At 39.7% G+C, this 22,924-nt stretch overlaps 1 protein-coding gene across 1 annotated transcript in view; it reads right to left on the bottom strand.

The window, feature by feature from the left end:
• SNAP91 (synaptosome associated protein 91) overlaps nt 1–22,924 on the bottom strand; it is a 165,130-nt gene that overhangs the window by 37,768 nt on the left and 104,438 nt on the right. Inside the window, exons 12-20 of the mRNA XM_056110026.1 lie at nt 22,347–22,462; nt 14,067–14,081; nt 13,751–13,918; nt 7,757–7,864; nt 6,831–7,097; nt 6,480–6,560; nt 6,214–6,285; nt 5,709–5,792; nt 4,381–4,464 (exon numbers count right to left, since the gene is read on the bottom strand). Coding sequence (XP_055966001.1) covers nt 4,381–4,464; nt 5,709–5,792; nt 6,214–6,285; nt 6,480–6,560; nt 6,831–7,097; nt 7,757–7,864; nt 13,751–13,918; nt 14,067–14,081; nt 22,347–22,462 — 995 coding nt within the window. The remainder of the gene's footprint in view (nt 1–4,380; nt 4,465–5,708; nt 5,793–6,213; nt 6,286–6,479; nt 6,561–6,830; nt 7,098–7,756; nt 7,865–13,750; nt 13,919–14,066; nt 14,082–22,346; nt 22,463–22,924) is intronic.

Genomic DNA, 22,924 nt, shown 5'->3' with positions numbered 1-22,924 from the left:
AATATCTATTAAAAAACACACTGTCCTCCCGTTGTTCAACAATTTGCTCGTGCGGGTCCAGTAACGTCTCCATTTTGAGACTTTGTTGTTACTGTGTTTGGCATATTGAATACGTCACGGGTAGCTTGCCAGGCTCTGCTGTGCAGGCGAGATCCTCTGGGGGGCTTGCCGGGCTCTCTGAGAGGGGCGGAGGAATCGAACTCGGCTCTACCAGGCTGACTGTGCACAAGGCAAACGCCCTACTGCTGTGCTATGACTAATATCTATGAAGTTCAAAATTACATCAAGAAAGGCATTCCATGGAAGTGGGAATAAGGTAACAGCAGAAACCATGGTTGAACTGTACTACACTGTCAAGGAATTACCAACTATCTTTAGATGTTCACCCACTCAGACACACTGACTTGTATCACAGTGATTAGTTTCATGAATGTGTCTTTCTAAAGAGGAGCAGCCTACATACTTAGTGAAGTTCTATTAATACAGACATAAAAACCTGACATTTTCTACTCTACATAAAATACATAAAACTTGGTTGTAATATATTCAAGTTACAACACATGGGTGGAAGAGTGAAAATTTAAAACCCAGTAGGCACACTCCCTCACACTTCCCCACACATTCATATTTCTTTCATTATGCTAAAGACAATGTGATTTCAATTATTCTCAGTGGCACAAATGGCTATTAATGCATTCTAATTTCTCAGATCAATCTGCCACAGTAGGAAAAATAGCCCGAGAGTGACTATAGTCCGACCTGACATGGCTTCCCACCCCAACACAAAATGAAAAAAAACTGATCTTCCCATTGATTGGAAGCTGTTGTTAATTTCACACCAGACATGTATTTTTAAGATCGGTTCAAACTTCTGTGGCTGCTGAAAGTCACTGGGTAATGTGGATAATACATAATGAAAAACCACAAAGGATCTCATAAGGCTTGCCCATTTTCTTTCCTTTGGGAAAAGGAAAAGACAGAACCTGGTAAATTCCTCCATTACTAACAACTTATAGTTCAGTCACCCCAAAATTGTATCTATGTAGTAGAATGTTTTTCCTGTGTGATGTCAACCTCAGAAGTTAGTCAAAACCTTCAATACACCTGATTTCCCTTAGCAATTCATTTTCATATCTGTCATCAGGGATCTGTATATTTTGTCTCTATATGATATTTATGGGGCTGGAGCGATAGCACAGTCGTAGGGCGTTTGCCTTGCACGCAGCCAACATGGCCAACCCGAGTTCGATTCCTCCGCCCCTCTCAGAGAGCCCGGCAAGCTACCGAGAGTATCTCGCCCACATGGCAGAGCCTGGCAAGCCACCCATGATGTATTCGATATGCCAGACACAGTAACAACAAAATCTCCAATGGAGACGTTACTGGGCCCGCTCGAGCAAATCGACGAACAACGAGAAGACAATGACAGTGATGATATTTATATTTTCAGCTAGTATATTTTATAAGGATTTTGAAGTTTTACTCTTTAACTTACTTTCACTTGTTAAAAACATAATTGTCATTTTACCAGCTCCCTCTGAGCTATAATTAATATCTATATGATAAGTGATTTCAATGACTTAGAATAAATTATTTAGTCTGTTGTCATTGGTCATGGCAGTTGACTTAGTAATTGAAGAGGTCACTAGCATTTTATCTAATTTCACTACATTTGATACAGACTATAGAACTTTAAATTTACTTAGGAACTGATAATTAAGATGGCATTTCATGTGCAATTTGGACCTGGAGTTATTTGATGATTCTAGAAGTACATTTCAGTTAAGAATACCAGTATCTAGAAAACATATTCCTACTTTTAAGACATGATTCATTTGGTTTTTGTCTTCCAGTTTAATCAATATTGTTTATTATCCTTTTGGTTTTGGGGTCAGACCCAGTCATGCTCAGGGCTTAGTTCTCGCTCTGAGCTTAAAGACCAACCTTGGCTAAGCTCAGGAGGAACATGTGTCGTGCCAACGACTGAAACCAGGTTGGTCAGATGCAAGGCACTAGCCTTACCCCTGAACTGTTACTCCAACCTAGGGTATACTTTTTTTCTGCACACCCAGAAGTGCTTGGGGGATTATTTGGTGCCAGTAACTGAATCAGCATGTCAGCCACACACTAGACAAACACTTTTATCCCTGTACTATCACTCTGAGCCAGAGGCCTTTTCTTTCCTTTTGTTTTGCTTTGCTTTCTCAGAGCTCAAGGATCATTCCTGGCTGGACTCAGGAGAACATGTGTGGTGTTGGGGATTGAACTATCGTGGTTTTGTGCAAGGCGAGTGCCTTATCCACTGTACTATCTGTCTCTGGCCCAACTGAGGCCTGGGGGCAGGGAAGAAACATTGCTTTTTTCTAGCCTTTGGTCTCCCTGCTCTCATTCCAGGTGTACTAAACTCTTTCAGAGATAAGAAATCTCATGTTCTGTCCCTGGAAGCCCAGAAAAGCCAAATGGGTTAATGACACCAGAGACAACACGGTTTTGCAGCACTGTGGAATGACCAACAGCCGCTGGCGACTCTCCAAAGCTCCTGTCCAGGAGGCTTCAAATCCTTCTTTGGCAGGAGAGCAGTAGCCAGAGAGAAAGCTTCTAAATATTCAAGGAAGAAAGACTTCCAAGGATTCTGTAAATTTCCCAAACCATTCATTTTAGATGACATTCAAATTTTAATTATAATCTCAAAGTAAAGGGGTGATAGTCAATAATCTCATTTTTAAAATGACAGTCTTCCTCCCTCCCATCCTCCATTTTAAACTATGCTATCTGTAGTCTGTCAAAATCTTAACTGAAAAACACTATACACCTGAGTTATTGTTTAGTAAGAACTGAAAGGTTTATTGGTGATTAAGAGCTGAAAGCTTCTGTGATCACGCTCAAACTGCTATGAAGAATATTTCAACCAAGAGAAAAGTCAGTCAGGTTAGTGCTTTGCCCCACAAGAAGTCAGCTGTAGTTTGGAGTGTGCTGCCCTTTATTATATTTGCAGCTTTCAAAATCCATGAGACACGAGAGCAGAATCCCAGTTTTTTAAGATCTTGGACAATATCAGCTGTCAGTCACTGGTAGAGAGTGCACTAAGCATGATTAGTCTTTTACTGCAGCCACTGACATTTAGTAAAAAGAGAACATGCTCAATAACCAAGGAAGCCCGAAAATACACATTAAAAAAATCACTTTTTCCTGGGAAAGACTATGAAATAAGCAGTCTGCATTACTGGGGGATGGCAAGGCTAACAGCATGGCTCTGGTTACTACTTCCATCCTCTCAAGGAGTGATCTGACCTCTTATCACACGCCCTACAACTCTGAAGGATGATGAGGGTTCTCTAATGTGTCATTACTTGATATTAACACAAGAAGAAAGGTTCCTTAGTCTACCCGGTATAAGATTGTTCTTTATGCAACTTGTGATTTATAAACAACAGTTACACTAAAGATGAGAACTAATCATGAACCATATGGCTATTAAAAAATTTAAGCTGTGTTTCTAGACATGAAGTTTTCTCTGTACTGCTACAACTTACACTGTCATCAGCTCCAGACAAAATTTGATGACCACAATGTATGGTGACTGGTCACAGAATCTATAAGGACCATCTAAACGCCTGAAATCTCTCTGATACAACTGCTATGCTTCTTACTATGTACTCTCTAAGTAAAACCTGAATGAGAGTCTGATTGAAACCTTAATCTTCTCTCATTAATTCTATCATTGGGAATTGCTTTGCCTGAAAAAAAAAATTCTGCATTTGACTATCATCCAGTAGACTTCGCATTGGCCCCAAGGATACAAGAGATGGTGTTTACTATCTTTGAGTCATTGAAATGTTTTATATTTTAAAATCTCATCCATAAAATGACCAATAATCCCAGGTATATTTGAAAAAATATCAGACATCCTATTAAAAGTTTGCCTATGCAACCATGGCTTTAATCTAATGACTGAAGTCTTAACAGCTTCTCTTAGAGGGATTCATATATTGGGGAATTGATCAGCTCTCAAATATCATAGAACCTTTCCCCACAAATTCCTTTAAAAGTGGGCAAAAAAAAAAGAGATTCAAATGCCTATGTAAGCATATGACCTCTTTAGAAAACAAGAAGAAATGGCTTAACTGAGAGGAAGGCTAATTAAGAACACCCGTAGAATTATGAGGTTCTTAGAAAACAACTGTGATTTTAAGACTGATTAAAACAAATTCCTGGAAATATTTAAACTTCTGTCACACAATATTTTGCTTTTCAATTTTAAGTCTCAAAAGGGAAAGACAACACATACCTTGAAATTTATATAAGATATCTATTACTTATCCAGATACGTCCAAACTTAACTTCCACAATATACCATTTTACTTTAATTTATTTCATTACCAGCTAGTAGGTCTGCCGATGCTGATGAACTAGAAGCAGCCTGAGGTGCAGGTTGGGGTTCAGAAGCACTACTTCCAAATGCATCTACCCATTATCCATTATGCAGCAAAAAAGTAAAAGAGTGTAGATAGTAAGTACAGAAAGTAAGTGTTTTGCAGAGAAATGCATAGACATGACACTCCAGTGAGCTTGTCGCTTGTGGATATGTGCAATGATTGGGTGAACCGAATTATGCTTTGATCGGTTTATTCTCTCAAAAGGGGTGGTACAGCATTTAAGAATTAACACACACTTGCAAGACCAATAAATTTTAAAGAATAAGCCTTTGGACTAAATCCTGTGTTTTATTAAAAAAGAATGATGGTCTTAAAAATAAGATCTATCATTTCTAACTCTACTGGTATTAAACATGAAAAGGAATTTATAACCTTACTTCAAGCAGTAGCAAACCTTACTCGTACCTATAGGTCAAGGTTTGGTGTTATTTGCAACAAGTTTTGAGCCCTTGCATGTCAAGCCTAATATTTCTGTTTTCCCCCTGGATTCATCATAGCACACACATGATGCTTTAATGTATCCTGGGACTCAATGCTGGTTTAACTTACTCAGGATGGTAGTCTAGCCTGGAGCATTGATATGTTTGTATATTCATGAAGAAGTCATTTCAAACCTGTATTCTCCCCTGTAAATTTACTGCTAACAGAACAATTTTAAGTGATTATTCAAATGAGCAGTGCACGTGTTAAATCAGCACATGACACTGCCTTCAAATAACAACAACCAAAAAAAGGTGGAGGTGGATATATTTAAACCAGCAAAACGTCTATTCTCCTGAAGGATGTTAAAAGACTAAACTCTTTTATGAATAAACCATACAGAATATTAGGTGCAGAGCTTGCTTTCAGCTCTGACTGGCTTATTTCAATTCTGAAATGTCAAGTTAGTGTTGATATTGCTTCAAAAACACACACATACAGTAGAAACACTGACTTGGCCAAGAGATCAGGATTCCCAAGAAGAACCAAGAAGGAGATTCCAATCGGTTCGTGTGTTAGAAGGAACAAAAAGTCAAACACACAACAACTTCCAATGAAAAATGATCTGCTTTTGTTGGGTCATGAGAATGACAGTGAATGAGTAAGGATGGATGGGATGAGGTGAAAGAAATGGTAAGTTATTAAGATCTTCAGTTTATATTTAGGCGATGGAGTTAATGTCATAGTCAAAAGGGGAAAAAATGAGAAAACACAATGACACAGAAGATCTAAGAACTATTTTGAGGGGCAGGGGAGATTTTGAGTATGATGAAGGTGGAGAGGAATACGCACCCCCAAAGAGGTCTATGACCCCTGAAGACTCCGCCTTTGCTGGAGAAGCAGTGGTCGCAGGAGATGGGGCGGCAAACGCATCCACTGTATGGAGCACAGAACGGGAAACCGTGTGTCACCCACGGTGAAACCAACTACCAGCCTGGACCCAGAGCTTCTTGAGAGTTCATGTTTCAGTCTAAGCTGGAAAACTGCAACAATCTTAGAATTCAAGGAACAGCAAACTAATTTAAAAAAAAAAGCTTTGCAGGAGAAATTCTGAAGTCAGAAGTTTTAGTGTGAAAACGTTTTCTCTTTTCACTTGTGTGATCAGATCAGTGATCAGACTTGTGCGAGATGACTTAATAACTCTCACCTGGAGGTGAAGAGACAGGCCAGGAGGCTTTTTAAGAATTGAGTTTAAAGGAACTGAAGACAAGAGGGCATGTTTTGCTCTCTGTCTCTTCCTGCCTAACCCCCAGGGAACGACATCTCAGAAAAGAGTGACCTTGGCCAAAGCACTCACCGGATAGTAGGTCAGCAGTGACAGAGCTTTCGGGCACAGGAGAGGCCCCTTGTGGCGGGGAGGAGAAAGCATCTTCCAGAAGTGAAACAAACCAAAACCAAGCAGAAGTGAGTCGGAAGCTGAAATCAAAGTCAAATCTAACAAACGCATTATCACAGGCGAGGAAAAAAAAAAGAGCTTAATCATGAAAACATTTAGGAGAACCAATGTGTTGTTGTTTTATGATTTTTTTTTTTGTGAAAAAAGAAGGATTGCTTTAATTTTACCTGTACCAAACAAATCGATGCTAGGAGTAGCATCTGGCTTAGGTGCGGTGGCGGCGACGTCAGGGGCAGCCTCAAACAAATCTAAGGACCAAGAACACACAAGCCTTTACTCCACGTGGCAAGCGAGACCGACGGGGCATCAATTCTCAGTTCTGAACTGGCACTTGGGGGAAGGCTGAAGCAAGCAGCAAATAAATGGTTTCCGGAGAACCACATCTCATCGCACGCCAGTCATGCAGTCATCGCTGTGGATGCGGTCGACTCCAAGCGCCAGAATTCAGTCCGCCAGATAGCAAGAGTGCAGCAACAACAACAACAACGACAATGACAACGACAACAACGAAACATTACCACCAAAGATATCTAGAGCAGGAGGAGCGGTGGAGGTGGTGGCGGAAGTGGTGGCAGAGGTGGTAGCGGTGGTGGTGGCGGCAGCGACGGTCGTGGCAGCCGTGGCAGCTGCAACGCTGGGAGCAGGAGAAGGAGCGGTGGCGGGAACCGGAGGGGCTGCGCTAGCTGTAGGGGTGACTACAGGCACACTGGTCTCGGGTGGCTTCATTGCAAAGAGGTCCAGCGCGGGCGCAGCCTCTGCACTACCTTCAGATGGGGCAAAGGGGTCTTTTGGAAAGGAAAGTGGAGACACACAGCATCAGTCAGGGGGGGCGGCAGGAAGGGCGGACTCACAGCTACAGGTCAGAGACACCTGACACAGATACTGACGTCCTAACTGGGCACCAGGCTGCTGAGACTACTCTCCCGTTAGTGGGGCCCAGTGGCGAGGATGGGTTATGTATTTATTTACTTCTTTATTTTCAAATGAATGACAGGTACCCCAAGATGAGCACACTGAAACGATCTCACAGTGCTGTGAGGTCAAGCCTGCAGTCCGGGCTCTATCTGAGCTAGCCATCCTCAAATCCTCACTTCATCTCGCCCATTGGGAGGCTGTAAAAATTTGTTCGCATAGGCCTACACAGCTGAACGCAGCGTCACTAAAGAGCACAGGTAACATTTGAGCTAAAAGAAAAACATTAAGAGAGCATACTCCTCCCGACAAAAATTGTCAATCGTGGGAAATTGTCAATTTCGTTAAGTATGCACTTCACGGTCTTAATGTTTTAAGCGTCGGCATTATTTATTCGAGTAGGATGAATGATACTTTACACTCAGAAGAATTAAAATTAGAAAAAAAAACCAAACATATGGCCACATCTAACTACAGGAGTTTCACAGTAGGACAGAAGAAACAACAGACTGGCTCGTGACTTGGAACCCACCATTTCCTGAACATGCATCAAGAGCTGCGGCAACCGGGGTGGGGGGTGCCGGTGCTGTGGCCCCTTCGGATGCTGCAGGGGCCTCCCCAGGAGAAGCTGCAAACGCATCTTGGGTGCAGTGTTTAAACCAACAGAAATTGAAGGGACAAAAAAGAGAAGAAAATAGAGTAAAAGAACCGAGTTACATTGCGAAGAAGGCTCCCTTATACAACACGAATTTCTTAAAATGCACTTTGATGGCCCATGCACTACTGGCGGTCACAAAACAACGATTCTCTGCACCCCCTATGTTAGTTGCATGCAAACAGTACAACGTTGACACTGCCAAGGCTATCGGGCGCCAAAAGGAAACGGGATTCTCATTGTATAAGGGCTCTGGGAAGCATGTATTATGTATTATTAGAAATCAACGGATGTGAAAATTGAAACACAAAAATAATTTTATTATGCGATTTAAGACTTCAAACTTTCATGTCCAGGTAATACTTATTCAGTGGTTACTATGATGTTTCTGACAGGTGTTTTTTTAGCAAACACAGATGTCTTCTTTAATGCCAATAAAATTAGATATATGAAGATAAATATATTACAACAGAAAAGATTTCTTTATAGCATAGTAAAGACAAGATTACGCTGTTCACATGAAAGATTTTCTAAGAATTCATAAGTTAAGTCTTCATTATCCTTGAGAAGCATTTTCAGATACAACTAAGAAGCTGTTTTAATGAAAGAAAACAAAATTCCAGGATGGTACCATAATGCCTTTACTTCAAAGTCATAGTATAGTGGCTTTCAATATTGTATTTTCTAGTTATTTGGAAAATGATCTATTGTTTAACAGTTTTAAAATACAGTTTCATATCGTAATATTACAGGTGTACTACTATCTTAGTGGAAATCACACCAGTTTATAAACACTTATGTACATGTCTGATGTGAATACAGGGCATCAAGAAATCATTTCAATTTCTGATTTTAACAAGGACCTAGAGTTTTCTGAGACATGCTAGCTCTGATGTTTTACCTTCTTAGAAGGGAAATACTTGGGAAGGATGGATCAAGACCTACCTATAACCGGTCACTTACCTGTTAAGATTTCCATTCTAAAACAATACTTTCCACAATACCAAACAGGGTTCCCTGTTCGATCACTCCTTTTCTCATGAAAAAAAAATTGCTTTAAATGTCTGAGAAATGCTAGAGTATATTCCCTTTGGGAGGAGATTTACACAATACTTGAGGAGTAGGTAACGCTACATACAACCAAAACAGTTGTTTCTCAGTTGAACCAGGCTCCTTTCAGACTGATCAGAGTATGAAGCACTCTTTAGAAATGCCTTAAGATCCCAGGTTAAGGACAAGAGCAGACGTTAGGGACTCACAGGTTAAAGGATCCTTTAAGAGCAAAAACACAGATTGACTCTAAGGGGTAAGGGACTATGGATTACTCATACCCAACAGATGTATTTGATCTGTTTAGATCAATATATATTCTCAGCAGAAATTAGGATAGACAATATTCATCATCGTCTCCAATTTGTAGACAGAAAGAAGTGAGGCTTGGAGAATCCGAATGCTGAGATGTAGGTCACATGGCCTCTGACAGTTGGCATTTAGCCATAGGTTGTCTCAGTGGTTTTTACTCTATTCATCCTGCTCTCCTTGTAGGATGAAAGTAGTGTCAGTTGTGTATCAGTGTTGGGGTAAAACAAATATGCATAGGCTTATCTCTTTAACGATTGCTTTTGTATAAGGTGGAATCCATATTTAAGCTATCTTCTAGGAAAAAGATGTTTTGCTTTTTCTGTCATCACCGTATTTCCTTTTAATATCCCTCCCATTAAAACCACACATTACAAACTCAAAGCAGGCATTCCTATCTAAACTTCTCTTAAAGACAGAAGACTCAGCTGTTTTAGCCCCAGATTGTTAAACAGCCTAGCCCAGGGACAGAGATATTAATAAGGGAGGTCACAGATGATTTGAGTGCTAGCTACCTTCTGACGTTAGTCATGAGACCCTGCGCAAGAACTCTCAAACAGTCTAGTCAGCCCACTAGCCAGTCAGAACTCGCAAAGAGTTGTTAACATTTTTATGTGGTTAAAACCCACAAAATCTTTTCATCTCTAGCTTTTTTCCATTATCAATGACAAAATTACTCTTCCAGTACTGAAAGACTCTAGCTATTGTCAAATCCTCTTTCCTCTCCCGTGGTTGTCATTTGCTGTTCCTTTCTACATTCTGACAATTTTCTGTCAGTGCTGTTTCCTAGAAATGTATGTTCTGACCATTCATTCTGCTGTAATGAGTTCAGTACATGTTATAATCAGTAAACCAGCCTGACACCGCTGCTGAGTGTGTGTGTGTGTGTGTGTGTGTGTGTGTATTTTTTTCTCTTTTTAGTAATTTAAAAAGAATGGTCTCTGAAACTTAAATTATAGAACAACTTTTCCAAGATCTAACCAGCCTGAACTATTCTCCCTATCTTCTCATACCGTGCCACGTGAGCCACCTTTAAATCACACACTGTGGCACATGGTTTCAAACATTCTCAACAGCTCAAGATTGGCCAGCTCTTTGGTTCCCCTGCAGCTCAGATGACAAGACTCTTATGTGAAATCTAAATTAGCCTCTATCTAAGTATTGTTCTTATTAAAAAACGAGGGCCACACCTGGTGGGGCTTAGCCCGGCACTCCGGGGCTCCAGGGTCACATCAGAGGCTGGAGCAACAGCAGCGGTATTTGGCGCCCGGGGTTGAACTCAGGGCCACACACATGCTGGCCACGTGCTCTACCACGTAAGCTATTTCCCAGCTTCTAAGTATAGGTTTTAAGTAAGGCTGATTAACTTAGCTTTGTTAGCCAAACTGAACAGATGAAATCAGCTTTGTGAAGAAAGACAGTTAATTTTGCTGTTCACAGACTACCACCCTTCTGGAAGTTTGTTCACAAACCCACATAGTACATAAAAAATTATGCTTTGGAAAACCCTGTGTTGTTACACAGTAATGTGTTGTTACTAAAGTTTACAAAACGAAAAGCTCAATGTTTGGTTTTTAAAGTTTTTATCAATATCTTATACTTCACTATATTAAAAATATTGCGTGGCAATACTATTTTACATGACAACAGAGAGCAGATTTCAGTTTTTGATGGTCCACTTAAGAAAAATGAATTCAATACGTATAATACATCTGAAAAATTTGATAACTTACATGAAAATGATTAAAATCTTTCATGGGCTTCAATCTATACATGAAGGAAGGACAGCTGGCCCGGCCGAGCCGGGTTCGATCCCTCCGCCCCTCTCGGAGAGCCCGGCAAGCTACCGAGAGTATCTCGCCCGCACAACAAAGCCTGGCAAGCTCCCTGTGACGTATTTGATATGCCAAACACAGTTACAACAAGTCTCACGATGGAGACGTTACTGGGCCCGTAACGTCGAGCAAATCGATGAATAACGGGAGGACCGTGATCGTGAAATTTATAATAAAAATACCAGATTAATATGCACACAAAATGTAATGTTTTAATGTTTCTTATTAATAAAGTAAAAGCCTATTTCTAAAAATTTAAATATATTCACCTTACTTAAAGTATGCTATATATGCCTCAAAAGTTTATTTTTAAAGTTGAATCTTCTAAACAAATTACCTATTGCTCTTGTTATTCATGAGTTCTATTTTAAAATTACAAAATTAAAAAGAAAAATTTAAGCTTTTTCGTCTGGGCGGGGAGGGGAATCACACCAGTGGTGCTAAAAATTCCACCTGGCTCTGTGTTTAGGGATAACTCCAGTGGGTTCAAGGACCATATGCACTATTAGGTATTGAACCCTGGTCGTCTCCACGTAAGGTTAGCACCTTATCCACTGCACTATTTTAAAAAGTGGCTACACAATGTGGCCAAAGGTATTTCAAGTTTGTCTATTTCAAATTCTCTCAATAAATGATTCTTAATAAATCAATTAGGTAAATGAAAGCAATTAGGTCCTATTAGTGAAAACCACAAAAGAGATCAGATCAAATGAATGGCATATATTTTAGAGTTGTCAGCGTCTGCAAGAGAGTTCACAGCACTATGCAGATTGATAAAAATAACTGTGGTTATTTCTAATTGTCCTCTTTTCTCACCTTTTAGACACGCAGCTAGAAAAGCTCCTTGAGAATCAAAAAGTGAGTCCCATTTGGGGAAACTAAGTTAAATGATTTCTACAGCACTAGGCCTTTAAGTCTGTATGCCAGGGTAAAAAGAATGTCATCATGAAAATATTTCATGGAAACAAACATACTTCTCTACTTGGCAAATATCGTCAAAGCTGTGATAAATGGTCAACATGAAGAGCATAAGAGCACAAAGAATATTTCAAAGAAACATCTTAGGCTTTATTAAAGAGCCATGAGGAAGCAAGATGAAGTTGGTTTCTTTGAGGCAATTAAAGCTCCTCACAAATGAATGCAAAACAAGAAATTGAGCATGTAAAGGTACAGAAATGTTTAAGTACAAATTTTTTATCCATTCTGTCCATATTTTCCTTGAAGTTTTCCAGTTCAGAAAAAGTCTATACCACCCACAGCCAACATTAATGATGGTGAGGAGGAGGAGGAGGAGGATGAAGGGGTGAAAAGGTCAATTTTATAAATTTAGGCTAAATCTTTAATTTGGTAGTCACAAAGATTATAGAGGCATAACACAAAAGCTAAATTTCTTAAGTGACTATCTTTTTATGATCAGTAACTCAGGGATCAGCAAACATTCCCCCCTACTTTTTAAAACACAGCAAGTTTTGCTTCTAATAACAGCAATAGCAGCACAGAAAACTTCTCGTATGAATCAGAGGCAACTACGCTGTGTCAAACTGAGTGTCAGAGTTGTAGACATTGTTGGCAAGCCTCGGAGGTCATGGCACGGCCTGGAGAATCGTGGTATGTGACTGTTTAAGTGTACTCTCTCCCAGGAATACAGGAATGTTTGCCAGAGCCTGCCAAATCTTTCCTATCCTTCCCATCACTTGCTTCTTCCAAATTCTTTAGCATATTCTCAAAATGTCTTGGGAAAAAATGGTATAATGCAGAAACACGAAACCATGATGAATATAACACTACTCTTGATCCCAGCATTTCTCCAGGTTTGGACATTTGGATATTCACTACTCATATGGGAATGTGTAAATCAACTGGCTTCAGACTGTTCATCAAGTCCAGGCATATTATACTGACAGAGTTGGGGATATCTGACTCAAGCCCACAGCTGTAAAGCAGCTCTGTCAGAATTTCCATTTGTGTGGAAAGTGTATTTTCAAAATGCGACGTATTCCTGTTTTCAATCAGCATTTCAAGAGTTGCTTCAAATAATCTTTCAAAGTTTCAGAGCCAAAGATGACCCAAGTTTTTGACAAAATACGTTTAAGTGTTTAAGTGTGTGTGTGTGTGTGTGTGTGTGTGTGTGTGGCAAGGCAGAGTGTGTGTGTGTGGGGGGAGCACATCGTTAAATTCTCTTCAGAGACCTCTAAATATGAATTACTCTTATATGAGTTTGAAAATTCTACACCTTAAGAAGCAACTCAGATCATGGTTTTCCTTCCTACTATAGTCCCCAGGTAATATTCTCTCAGTATTTGAATCAGGTAAAAAAAAAATAAAAGAACCTAAATATGACAGTGAGGTTTAGTACTAAGAATACCACAGGCACTGTCGAACAGATGTTTACTGGGAAAGAGTTCTGGTAGCAACTCAGATCCCTATTTAAAAACAAATGAACCATCATATGGACTGAAAGCATGGCAAGCTCTTAGAAAACTCCTAAAAACAAGTGAAGATCAAGTTAGTAAACCCAGCAAGGATAAATATGTATGAATAAACATTTTAAAAAATTACTTAAACACTTTGACATGCTGTTACAGAATGATCACATTTTCCCCACCCCCTCAAGTTTCAAGCAGGTTTTCCACAATCCTGAAAGGAAAAGCAAAGAAGAGTGATGTGACTGACTAACCTCCGAAGAGATCCACTTCAGCAGTGGCTGCAGTGACAGTTGTAGTAGTTGGGGCAGAAGCAGAAGCAGTTGCAGTTTCTGCAGTGGTGGTAGCAGGGGTGGGTTCAGATGCAAACGGATCCGAAATCGGTGCTTCAGAGGGAACAGAGGAAAGTGCAGCCAAAGAATCTGCATCACCCCAGGAACGAGGAGCAAACAGAGGAAAGGAAAAGGAAAGGGCAAAGGATATACCAGGCTCCAAAGGATCCAAGTAAGGAGAGCCAGTAAGAGAAGGAAGTCGCTCGAAACGGAAGTTGAAACAGGAAGCGATACTCACCCTCTCCCAAAAGGTCTATTGAGGTCCAAGAGTGGCAGCATATGAAGAAACAAGAGATTAAGCTGAAACATTCACTCACACCAACGTCCACGCAGAGCGAGGCGCTGTCTAAAGCAATGTTAGTCTCATGGACCTCTACAGAGCATTTGGAATCTAAAACGATTAACGCATCCTCTATTATGATCATGCAACTTTTGAGATGGATGGGGCTGTGGGTGTCTTCGCAAGTTTCTGGTCTGACAGAAGGGAAAACTGAAAGCAAAGGAGGTCAAGACATTTACCTTAAGACAGGTCTCAACAACTTCCACACATTCAAATAATTCCTCAGAGGATTTAACATTTCATCTGCTCTGGTTAATCTTAATATGCCAGTCATGTTCATTCTGAACACACTGAAGTGAACTTTCTTGATTTTCACGTGATCTGTCAGATTTTAGTTCTGAACACTTAAGAATGCTTCACAAATGCTTTTCTTGATGATAAAATGTACCGAACATAATCAAGTCATTAAGTATAAGAAAAAAGAAATCCTAATTTAAATAATCTTCACAGGTTTCGTGTTATGTTTCCCGTTTGATACAATATTTATTTTTATTACAATGAGCTATTTTTAAAAGGCGAATGTGAGTTATTACAGAGAATGAAAATTTTTCAACCCTTTTGAGGTGAGGATTCCACCAAAGAGTTCACAGTTTCTTTATGTTCAAAAAGTAGAATTATAGTTGACATGCCAAAATAAAATTATTTTTTAAAAAAGGATTTTGTTTTTGTTTTTGGGCCACACCTGGCTGTGTTCGGGGTTTATTCCTGGCTCTGTTCTTAAGAGTCATTCCTAGCAGTGCTCAGGGGACCATATGTGGTATCAGAGATAGAACAGAGATGGTCATGTGCAAAGTCTTTTTAATTAGAAACTAACTTTAGATTAAGCATTCAGACTGTGCATTCTTTGTCTTGCAGTCATCTGATAAATCTCAAAACTCAGATTTGAATTCATGAATAACACTGGAAATTTATTCTGACCATAAAGAAATTATAGCAGAATTCATAGTTTTTTTTCAGAATCTTAAAAACATGAGTGGGCACTGGTGAAGGGATGGGTACTTGATCATTGTATAACTGAAACCCAAGTACAAAAATTTGTAAGTCCACAACTGTACCACATGGTGTTTCACTAATGAAAAAAAAAAAGAGAACTCTGTAAGCCAAAAGTTCTAGAAGACCTTAAAAAATCTGTGAGACACAAATAAGATATTAAAAATGGTCACATTTATTTACATATGCAATTTGCTTCTCAGAGAGCCCAGCAAGCTACCGAGAGTATCCCACCTCCACGGCATAGCATGGTAAGCTCCCTTGTGGCATATTCGATATGCCAAAAACAGTAACAAGTCTCACAATGGAGATGTTACTGGTGCCCACTAGAGCAAATAGATAAACAACAGGAGGACAGTGCAGTGCTAATTTGCAAGTCCAAAAACTATATTTTGAAGCACTCTATAAGGTCAAAGTTCTTTCTAAGAAAAACTTACATATTCCATAATAATACAAGAAAATCATACTACACAGTATGCTTGTCATTAGGAACAGGTTTTTAAACGTCTGAATGTCTATCTTATGAACAACAGGGATTGTGTCCAGGTTAATTTGAGGCAAGGATATTTCTGCTGTTATGTAACTACCTCTAAAAGCCTGAGAAAATGAAGGTACTTCAAATAATACCTCAAACCAATAGTGCGTAGGCCATAGAATTAAATGTTCTAAAAATAATAATTAGAAATTAAAGTGGAACATCAGAAGCCAGATACACTTTGTTTCTCTACTACTGCTTGTGACAGGGAATGGGCAATTTACTTCAGAAATCATTAAATAAGAAACAGAATATACAATACCTAGCATTTAAATTATTTTAATTTTCATTATAAGGCTATTCATTCTAGTAAATCTATGTGTATGTAACACATATACATGCCTGAAGATAGCTTACAGACACTAATCCAGACATGAATAACATACAAATGGTAATTTGCATCATAAAAACTGCCTGTACTGAAGTCAACAGTCCACAGAGAAGCTTTTATGTCATCTGATAACACAATATCAATGTCTTAAAATGCTTGTGGACAATTTCAATTGAGTCTACTAATTTTTTATGTCTCAAAGTGGAAATTTTACTTCAAATGAAATTGTTTATACACTTTCAAGGTACATAGACATTTTGACAAAAATATTCCCAACATCAGGTCCAAAGGTAGAGACTTTTTGAAATGCTGCCTTCTTTTAGTCAAAATATTCATACCAGCCCATAGAACACCAAATCCTATGTTTCACTTAAGTAAAATTTACTAAATTTGAGTTTGATAAAATTTTATTGCTTTATACCATCAACAGAAAATATGATCCATATTATGCCCACAAATGGCAATATTTATTATTACCTATAAATTCCAAAAAAATTCATAAATGCCTAAAGTGGACATACATTCTGAAAAATAAAAGCTTCTCACTCACTGTCATTTAAAGTTAGATAAAAGGGGGCTGGAGCGGTAGCACAGCGGTAGTGCGCTTGCCTTGCAGGCGACAGACCTGGGTCCAATTCCCAGTATACCAAGGACAGCCAGGAATAATTCCTGAGTGTACGAGCCAAGAGTAATGGCTGTGCATTGTTGGGTGTGACCCAAAAAAGCAAAAATAAATTTAAAAAAAAGTTAGATAAGAGGCCTAACGGGGCCTGGAGTTGTATTTTACTAATTATATGAAATACAAACATACATCAAGAAGTAGCCTATTCTTATCAAACAAGAAGAAAAAATGATAACTTTTTTAGTCAAATGAATCAGAATGTATTTTTTAACATTAATCTCAAATTCAACTACTGTTGGACAACTATAGAAAAAACAGTTCCATTTAAGATTGCCTCAAAAATAATCATATTTAGGAGTAAACATATATAAACTGAAAACAGACATGGTTATGCTCCCTCACTTCGAACTATGCTACCAATCTATGATAATCAAAATAGTACAGTATTGAAATAAAAAAATGTACAGATTAACAGAACAGGACATATGGCAAAGAAATCATACAATGGAGAAAGAAAAGTCTAATAAATAACAATGGGACAACTGGTCGACCCATGCTAAAACTGAAAGTAGACTACTATATTACAAAATTAATTCAAAATAGATTAAATACTTGGACATGTTACCAAAATCATGGAATACAAAGCATAGTTCATTATTCCTTGATGTAGCCCTTATGCGCTGGTCTCTAACAGCAAAACAAACAAAACAAACAAACAAGCAAAACCCCTCCAAAAACAGCAGAGGCTGGAGAGATGGTACAGCAGGTAGCATGTGGTCAACCCAGGTTCCATCCCTGGCACTGCATACAGTCCCTTAGCATCAATAGGAGTTAGCCCTAATCACAGCTGGGCATTTTCCAAAAAAAAAAAAAAAAGAAAACCCCCAGCAGTGGAACAAATGAAACTATATTAAACAAAAAGCAAGCATTTGCACAATGAAGGAAAGCATCAAAATAAAAAACAACCTACAGAATGAAAAGATGACATCCACAAATCATATATTCAATAAGAAGTTAAAATTATAAAAAAAACTTACACAGCTCAACAATTAAAAACAACTCGATTTTAAAAACAGGCAGAGGATCTGAATAGACACTTCCCCAATGAAATAATGACAAGAATACAAAGACATCCCACATTCTTTGAGAAAATATTCACTAACTACAGATCTGACAACAGCTAATATTTAAGATACATAAATATTAGCACTTATCGAAAAATGAGTCAAAATACAGGGAGAAGCTTAACAGACCCTTTCTCAAAGAAGACACAGGTCGTGCAAAAGGGCTCTCCATCACATCATCAGGGAAAAAAAATTAAAGCAACAATGAGGTAACACCTCAAAACAGTGAGACTGACACTCATCAAAATAAGTAAAGTTGGGATGGGGAGAGCAAAATCGGCAGCTCATGGTCGATCCTGACACAATCCCTGGCATCCCATGTGATCCCTTGATCACTGCATCAACACGAGTTATCCCTGAGGAAAGAGGCAAGAATAAACCCTGAACAATAAAACCGAGGGGTGGATGGGGTGGGTGGGGGGAGTAGGAAAAAAGCAGTGCTGGTAGGAAGATAGTGGGAGAAAGAAGAGCCTCATCCTGGGCTGGAGGATAGCACAGCAGGTAGAGCCATCTGCATTGCATGCGGCCAACCCCGGGTTCGATTCCCAGCACTTCATATGGCCCCCCGAGCACCACCAGGAGTAATTCCTGAGTGCAGAGCCAGGAGTAACCTTTGTGCAAGGCCGGGCGTGACCCAAAAAGGAAAAAAGAAAAAAGAAAAAATCCTTATCCACTGTTTGGTGGAAGTGTTGCCTGGTTCAATTGCTATGAAAAATAGTATGGAGACTTTACCAAAAAAAATTAAGAATTGAGTTTACATGGACTGGAGCAATAGCACAGTGGGTAGGGCGTTTGCCTTGCATGCGGCCAACCTGAGTTCGATTCCTCCGCCCCTCTCGGAGAGCCCGGCAAGCTATCAAGAGGATCTCGCCTGCATGGCAGAGCCTGGTAAGCTCCCCGTGATGTGTTTGATATGCCAAACACAGTAACAAGTCTCACAATGTTACTCGGCCCACTCGAGCAAATTGATGAACAACCGGAGGACAGTGGACAGTGAGTTTACATATGAGTCAGCAATTCCACTTCCTGGCATCAACTTACGCCATTTCAAAATATATTTGCACTTCAGAAACACTGTTAACAGTAACCAAGATTTGTACACAGCTCATGGACCCAAGAACAATAAGTGGATTTAGAAATTGTGTATACAGAATGGAATGGTACTCATTTTTTTTTCTTTTTGGGTCATACCCGGCGATGCACAGGGGTTACTTCTGGCTCATGCACTCAGGAATTACTCCTGGCGGTGCTTGGGGGACCATATGGGATTCTGGGAATCGAACCCGGGTCAGCCATGTTGGCAGCGTGCAAGGCAAACACCCTACCTGCTGTGCTATCGCTCCAGCCCATGGAATGGTACTCATTTTAAGAAAACATAACATGCATTTTGCTACAAAATGGATGTAACTTATAACTATAGTTGATCGTATTGAGTAAAGTCAGTCAGGGGCAAATACAGAGTGCTCTTTATCATATACGGGGCACAGAGAAACAAAGGAAGAAAGAAACAAATGGCCAATGGTAACGGGCACTGGATGCTGACCTACCAAACTAAGTTGGTAGGAAGTGATCTTGAGATACTGGTGGGGGACACTGATAATATGGTGGTGGGTTTGGTGTTGCAACACTCTACACCTAAAACTATTAACAATACTGCAAATCAGAGTGCCTACAGGCTGAAAGAATGCAATTCAATAAAACAAGCTTTCTGTCCTTTTCTTTCTTCTCCTACAACTGCAATAATTTTATTCAGTTTATAATGTGTCATATGTCTCCTATGCTTTTTCAGTACTTTTTCCCCTAATGTGATCATTTCTAATGATATTTATTTATGGATTATGTCTTTTACTTGGTCAACTCTGCTGCTCTTAGGCCTCCAATGAACGTTACATTTTATTACACTGATTCTATTTTGGCATCCTACATTTTTATGATTTGATTCTTACCAGCAAGACTCTCATTTTGCTCATGCATTATTTTATTGATTTTTGTTTAGCTATCTGTTAGCATTCTCTTGTATTTGAGTTTTTTTATTTTATTGTTGATGTATTGTTGGGGGTGGGTGAGGATTGAAGCCAGGGCCTCACACATAGTTGAGCATCTTCAATTATTATTTTAAGTCATTGTTATGCAATTCAAATATCTCTGTTTCTCTGGGGTTAGCTACAAGCAAGAATTTTATTAGTTTCCTTTGTGGTGTTGTATTTATTTACTTAATTCTTTGCAATATGTATAGTTTTGTGTTCATGTGTACATATTTGAAGGAGTAAACAGCTCTTACAGCTTTTAGAAACTGATTTTGGCATTTTCCATAGTAAAGGCATTTTCCTATCAGATCCCAGGCTAACTCTCCATCTGGTATCACAACTGAGTGAACTGGTGAATCTGACTGGGTTCCTGGCAGGATTGGCTTTCTTTCAACAATTTGAGCAATTGGGCTGGATTTGGAAGAAAGGTCCAAGTTATTCGGTGGTTGGGTCCACAGAGGGTAGAATTCGTTTCTCTCTCTCTCTCTCTCTCTCTCTCTCTCTCTCTCTCTCTCTCTGTGTGGTGTGTGTGTGTGTGTGTGTGTGTGTGTGTGTGTGTGTGTGTGTGTGTGAAGGCATGACTACTACTAGATTCCTCTGTGCACATGACTGGCCCTGAAATGCAGCTGAATGGGTCTCGAATCAAGCTAGAGTGATATTTGAAGGCAATAGTTGGAACCAAGGTCTGCAGACCTCTCTCCTTGGGCATAGATGGGTATGTCTCTCACCGGGTTCCTGGATGAACATGACGACACCCTGACCAAGGTTGACAGAGCTAAAAGATGGAACTGCTTCAGGACCTTAAATTATAGTAAGATTACAGGCATGCTACTAGGGCAGTTGTGTAAGTATGTCTCATGTTGGATCAATCCAGCTGAAACCAAGATCAGTAGTCCTGTACCCAGGGCAGTAGATCTAGCACCCAGCTCCTCCTAGGTTACTTGGAGAAGTGTTCTGGTGGCAGGACCAAGGTCAGATAAGACAATGGTTATTACAGGGGAGGACTACAGTGTTGGAATTCTATAGATGGGACTAAGGATAACAAGTCTCTCACCTGGGTATAGTTCTGCCTCTTCAAAACACTGTCCTTGGGGGCTGCCTTACAGAGTGTGAGGGCCTGAGTTCAGTTCCCAGTGCTCTGGACATGCACAAAGTTCGGTCCCTGTAGCTCTGCGCTCTGTGACTCCCAAATTTACAACAGTGTGCATGATCTCTGGTGCAAAGTCTGGCGTGGTGAGCACCAAAACTTAATGGACAGTACTGCCCCTACCCCCAGCCAAGAACTGAGGCAGAGAAGCATGGAACATCATGAATAGATATGCTACTCCCATTCCATGGTACCCAGACCAAGTGAGTGTGACCACACTGTCACTGCACAAAGGAGAAGAGAAGGGAAGGGAAGGGAAGGGAAGGGAAGGGAAGGGAAGGGAAGGGAAGGGAAGGGAAGGGAAGGGAAGGGAAGATAAAAGAAAGGGAAGGGGAATGATGGGAAGGGAAGGAATGGGAGGAAAGGGGAGGGGAAGGGAGGAAAAGGGAGGAGACTGGAGTGGAGGGGAGTGGAGTGGAGGGGAGAGATGGGGAGGGGAGGGGGAGGAAGGGAAATGAAGGGAAGGGAAGGGGAATGAAGGGAAAGGAAGGGAAGAGGAGGGGACATAAAAGGGAAGATAGTAAAACAAAAACACTCTTCTTGGTCTAAGGCACACTGGGGTTTTGCCACCTCTAAATCTGGTCTAATACCTCCTCAAAAGGAGTTTTGTCCATCGATAGTTGCCAAATTACTGTTGTTATGGGAACATATTACCTTTATTTCATCATCTTGCATATTCTCTCATGTGTCTCTACATTTGTAAGAGAGATTTTCAAATTAAAATTTATTTTGATAGTCTGACAATACCTTTAATACTATTTAAAGGTATTTAAGGTATTTAAAAAATTGTGAGGTTTGAGAATGATGTAATAATTAATTTATAAAACAATTTCATATGCTTTTTTAATCAAATATTTACCAAAGATGGTTTTGAATTTCATGAATAAAACAGGAAATGAGCTATCAGGTATGGTTCTTAATATGTTTATTATAGCTTTGTCAGAAAATATCAATTTATCCCAGATTTGAACTGCATGATGTCAACCATAATGTGAATAAGCCCAATTCTGGCCTAAAGGAATCATGAAGGACACTTGAAAAAACCAAATCTGAAATATTGTCTTTGAGTATCCCTAAATTTATGAAAACGCACAATTATCTAAAGTCTGAATCTCTAATAGCCAAAATTTTATAATAGTGCTGTAAGAAAAGAATACTGAGTTCATCCCACATTTAGAAATGCAAACTATATGAACATTTTCACTCTCTATGAACATAGGAAACCATATGAACATTTTCTGTCTCTCTTTCAATGTACATCTTAATCAACAGATGACTTTCCGAGAATTTTCTCTCCAATTTTCTCTGAGCTCGACTTTGGATAATCAAGAGGAAAACACGCCAATCGCAGTGTGAATGAAAGTAATCAAATAGAAAACGACAACGATCTGGTTCCACTCACCTCCCCAGGCAGTGGCTCCCCCTGAAGGTGGAGCTGTGGTGGGTGCCACGGCTGCAGCTGCCCCTCCAGTGAAGTCTGGTTGGAGGTCCAGGAGGTCGCTAGATGGCTTGGAAGCGCTGAAAGGAAAATTAAATCTAAAAATCAGTCCTCACAATTCTAAAAGTGTGTAAGAACCAAGATTTATCCTGCAAGTAAATGATTCTGCATACTGAAAATGAAGAGAGCACATGTTCTTCCATACTGAGGGCTGGCAAACTGTGAAAGACAGATAACCGTGTCGGTCTGTGAACTAGGTGATCTCTGATCATGACTCAACTCTGCGACTATATCATTAAATACTAGGATAGTCATGAATAGTCTGTAAGTAGATGAATGTGCCTTTGTTTCAACAAAACTTTCTTTACAAAAACCGACAGTGGGCTAGATTTTACTCAGGGGGCGTAGTTTACCAATCATAACTCTCAGATCATAAGAATATTAAACTTCACCTCAAGCAGTGGGCCACTAAACAAATCATGTAGTAGAATTTAAGAGGGCAACCTAAGTGCCTTAATGCAAGGGGGTAACTTTCTTATGCA

Source organism: Sorex fumeus, unplaced genomic scaffold (genome assembly GCF_029834395.1).
Source record: "Sorex fumeus unplaced genomic scaffold, SorFum_2.1 ptg000008l, whole genome shotgun sequence".
NCBI classification, from domain to species: domain Eukaryota; kingdom Metazoa; phylum Chordata; class Mammalia; order Eulipotyphla; family Soricidae; genus Sorex; species Sorex fumeus.
The sequence above is the reverse complement of the archived record's forward strand: the minus strand, read 5'-3'. Positions and strand labels throughout refer to the sequence as shown.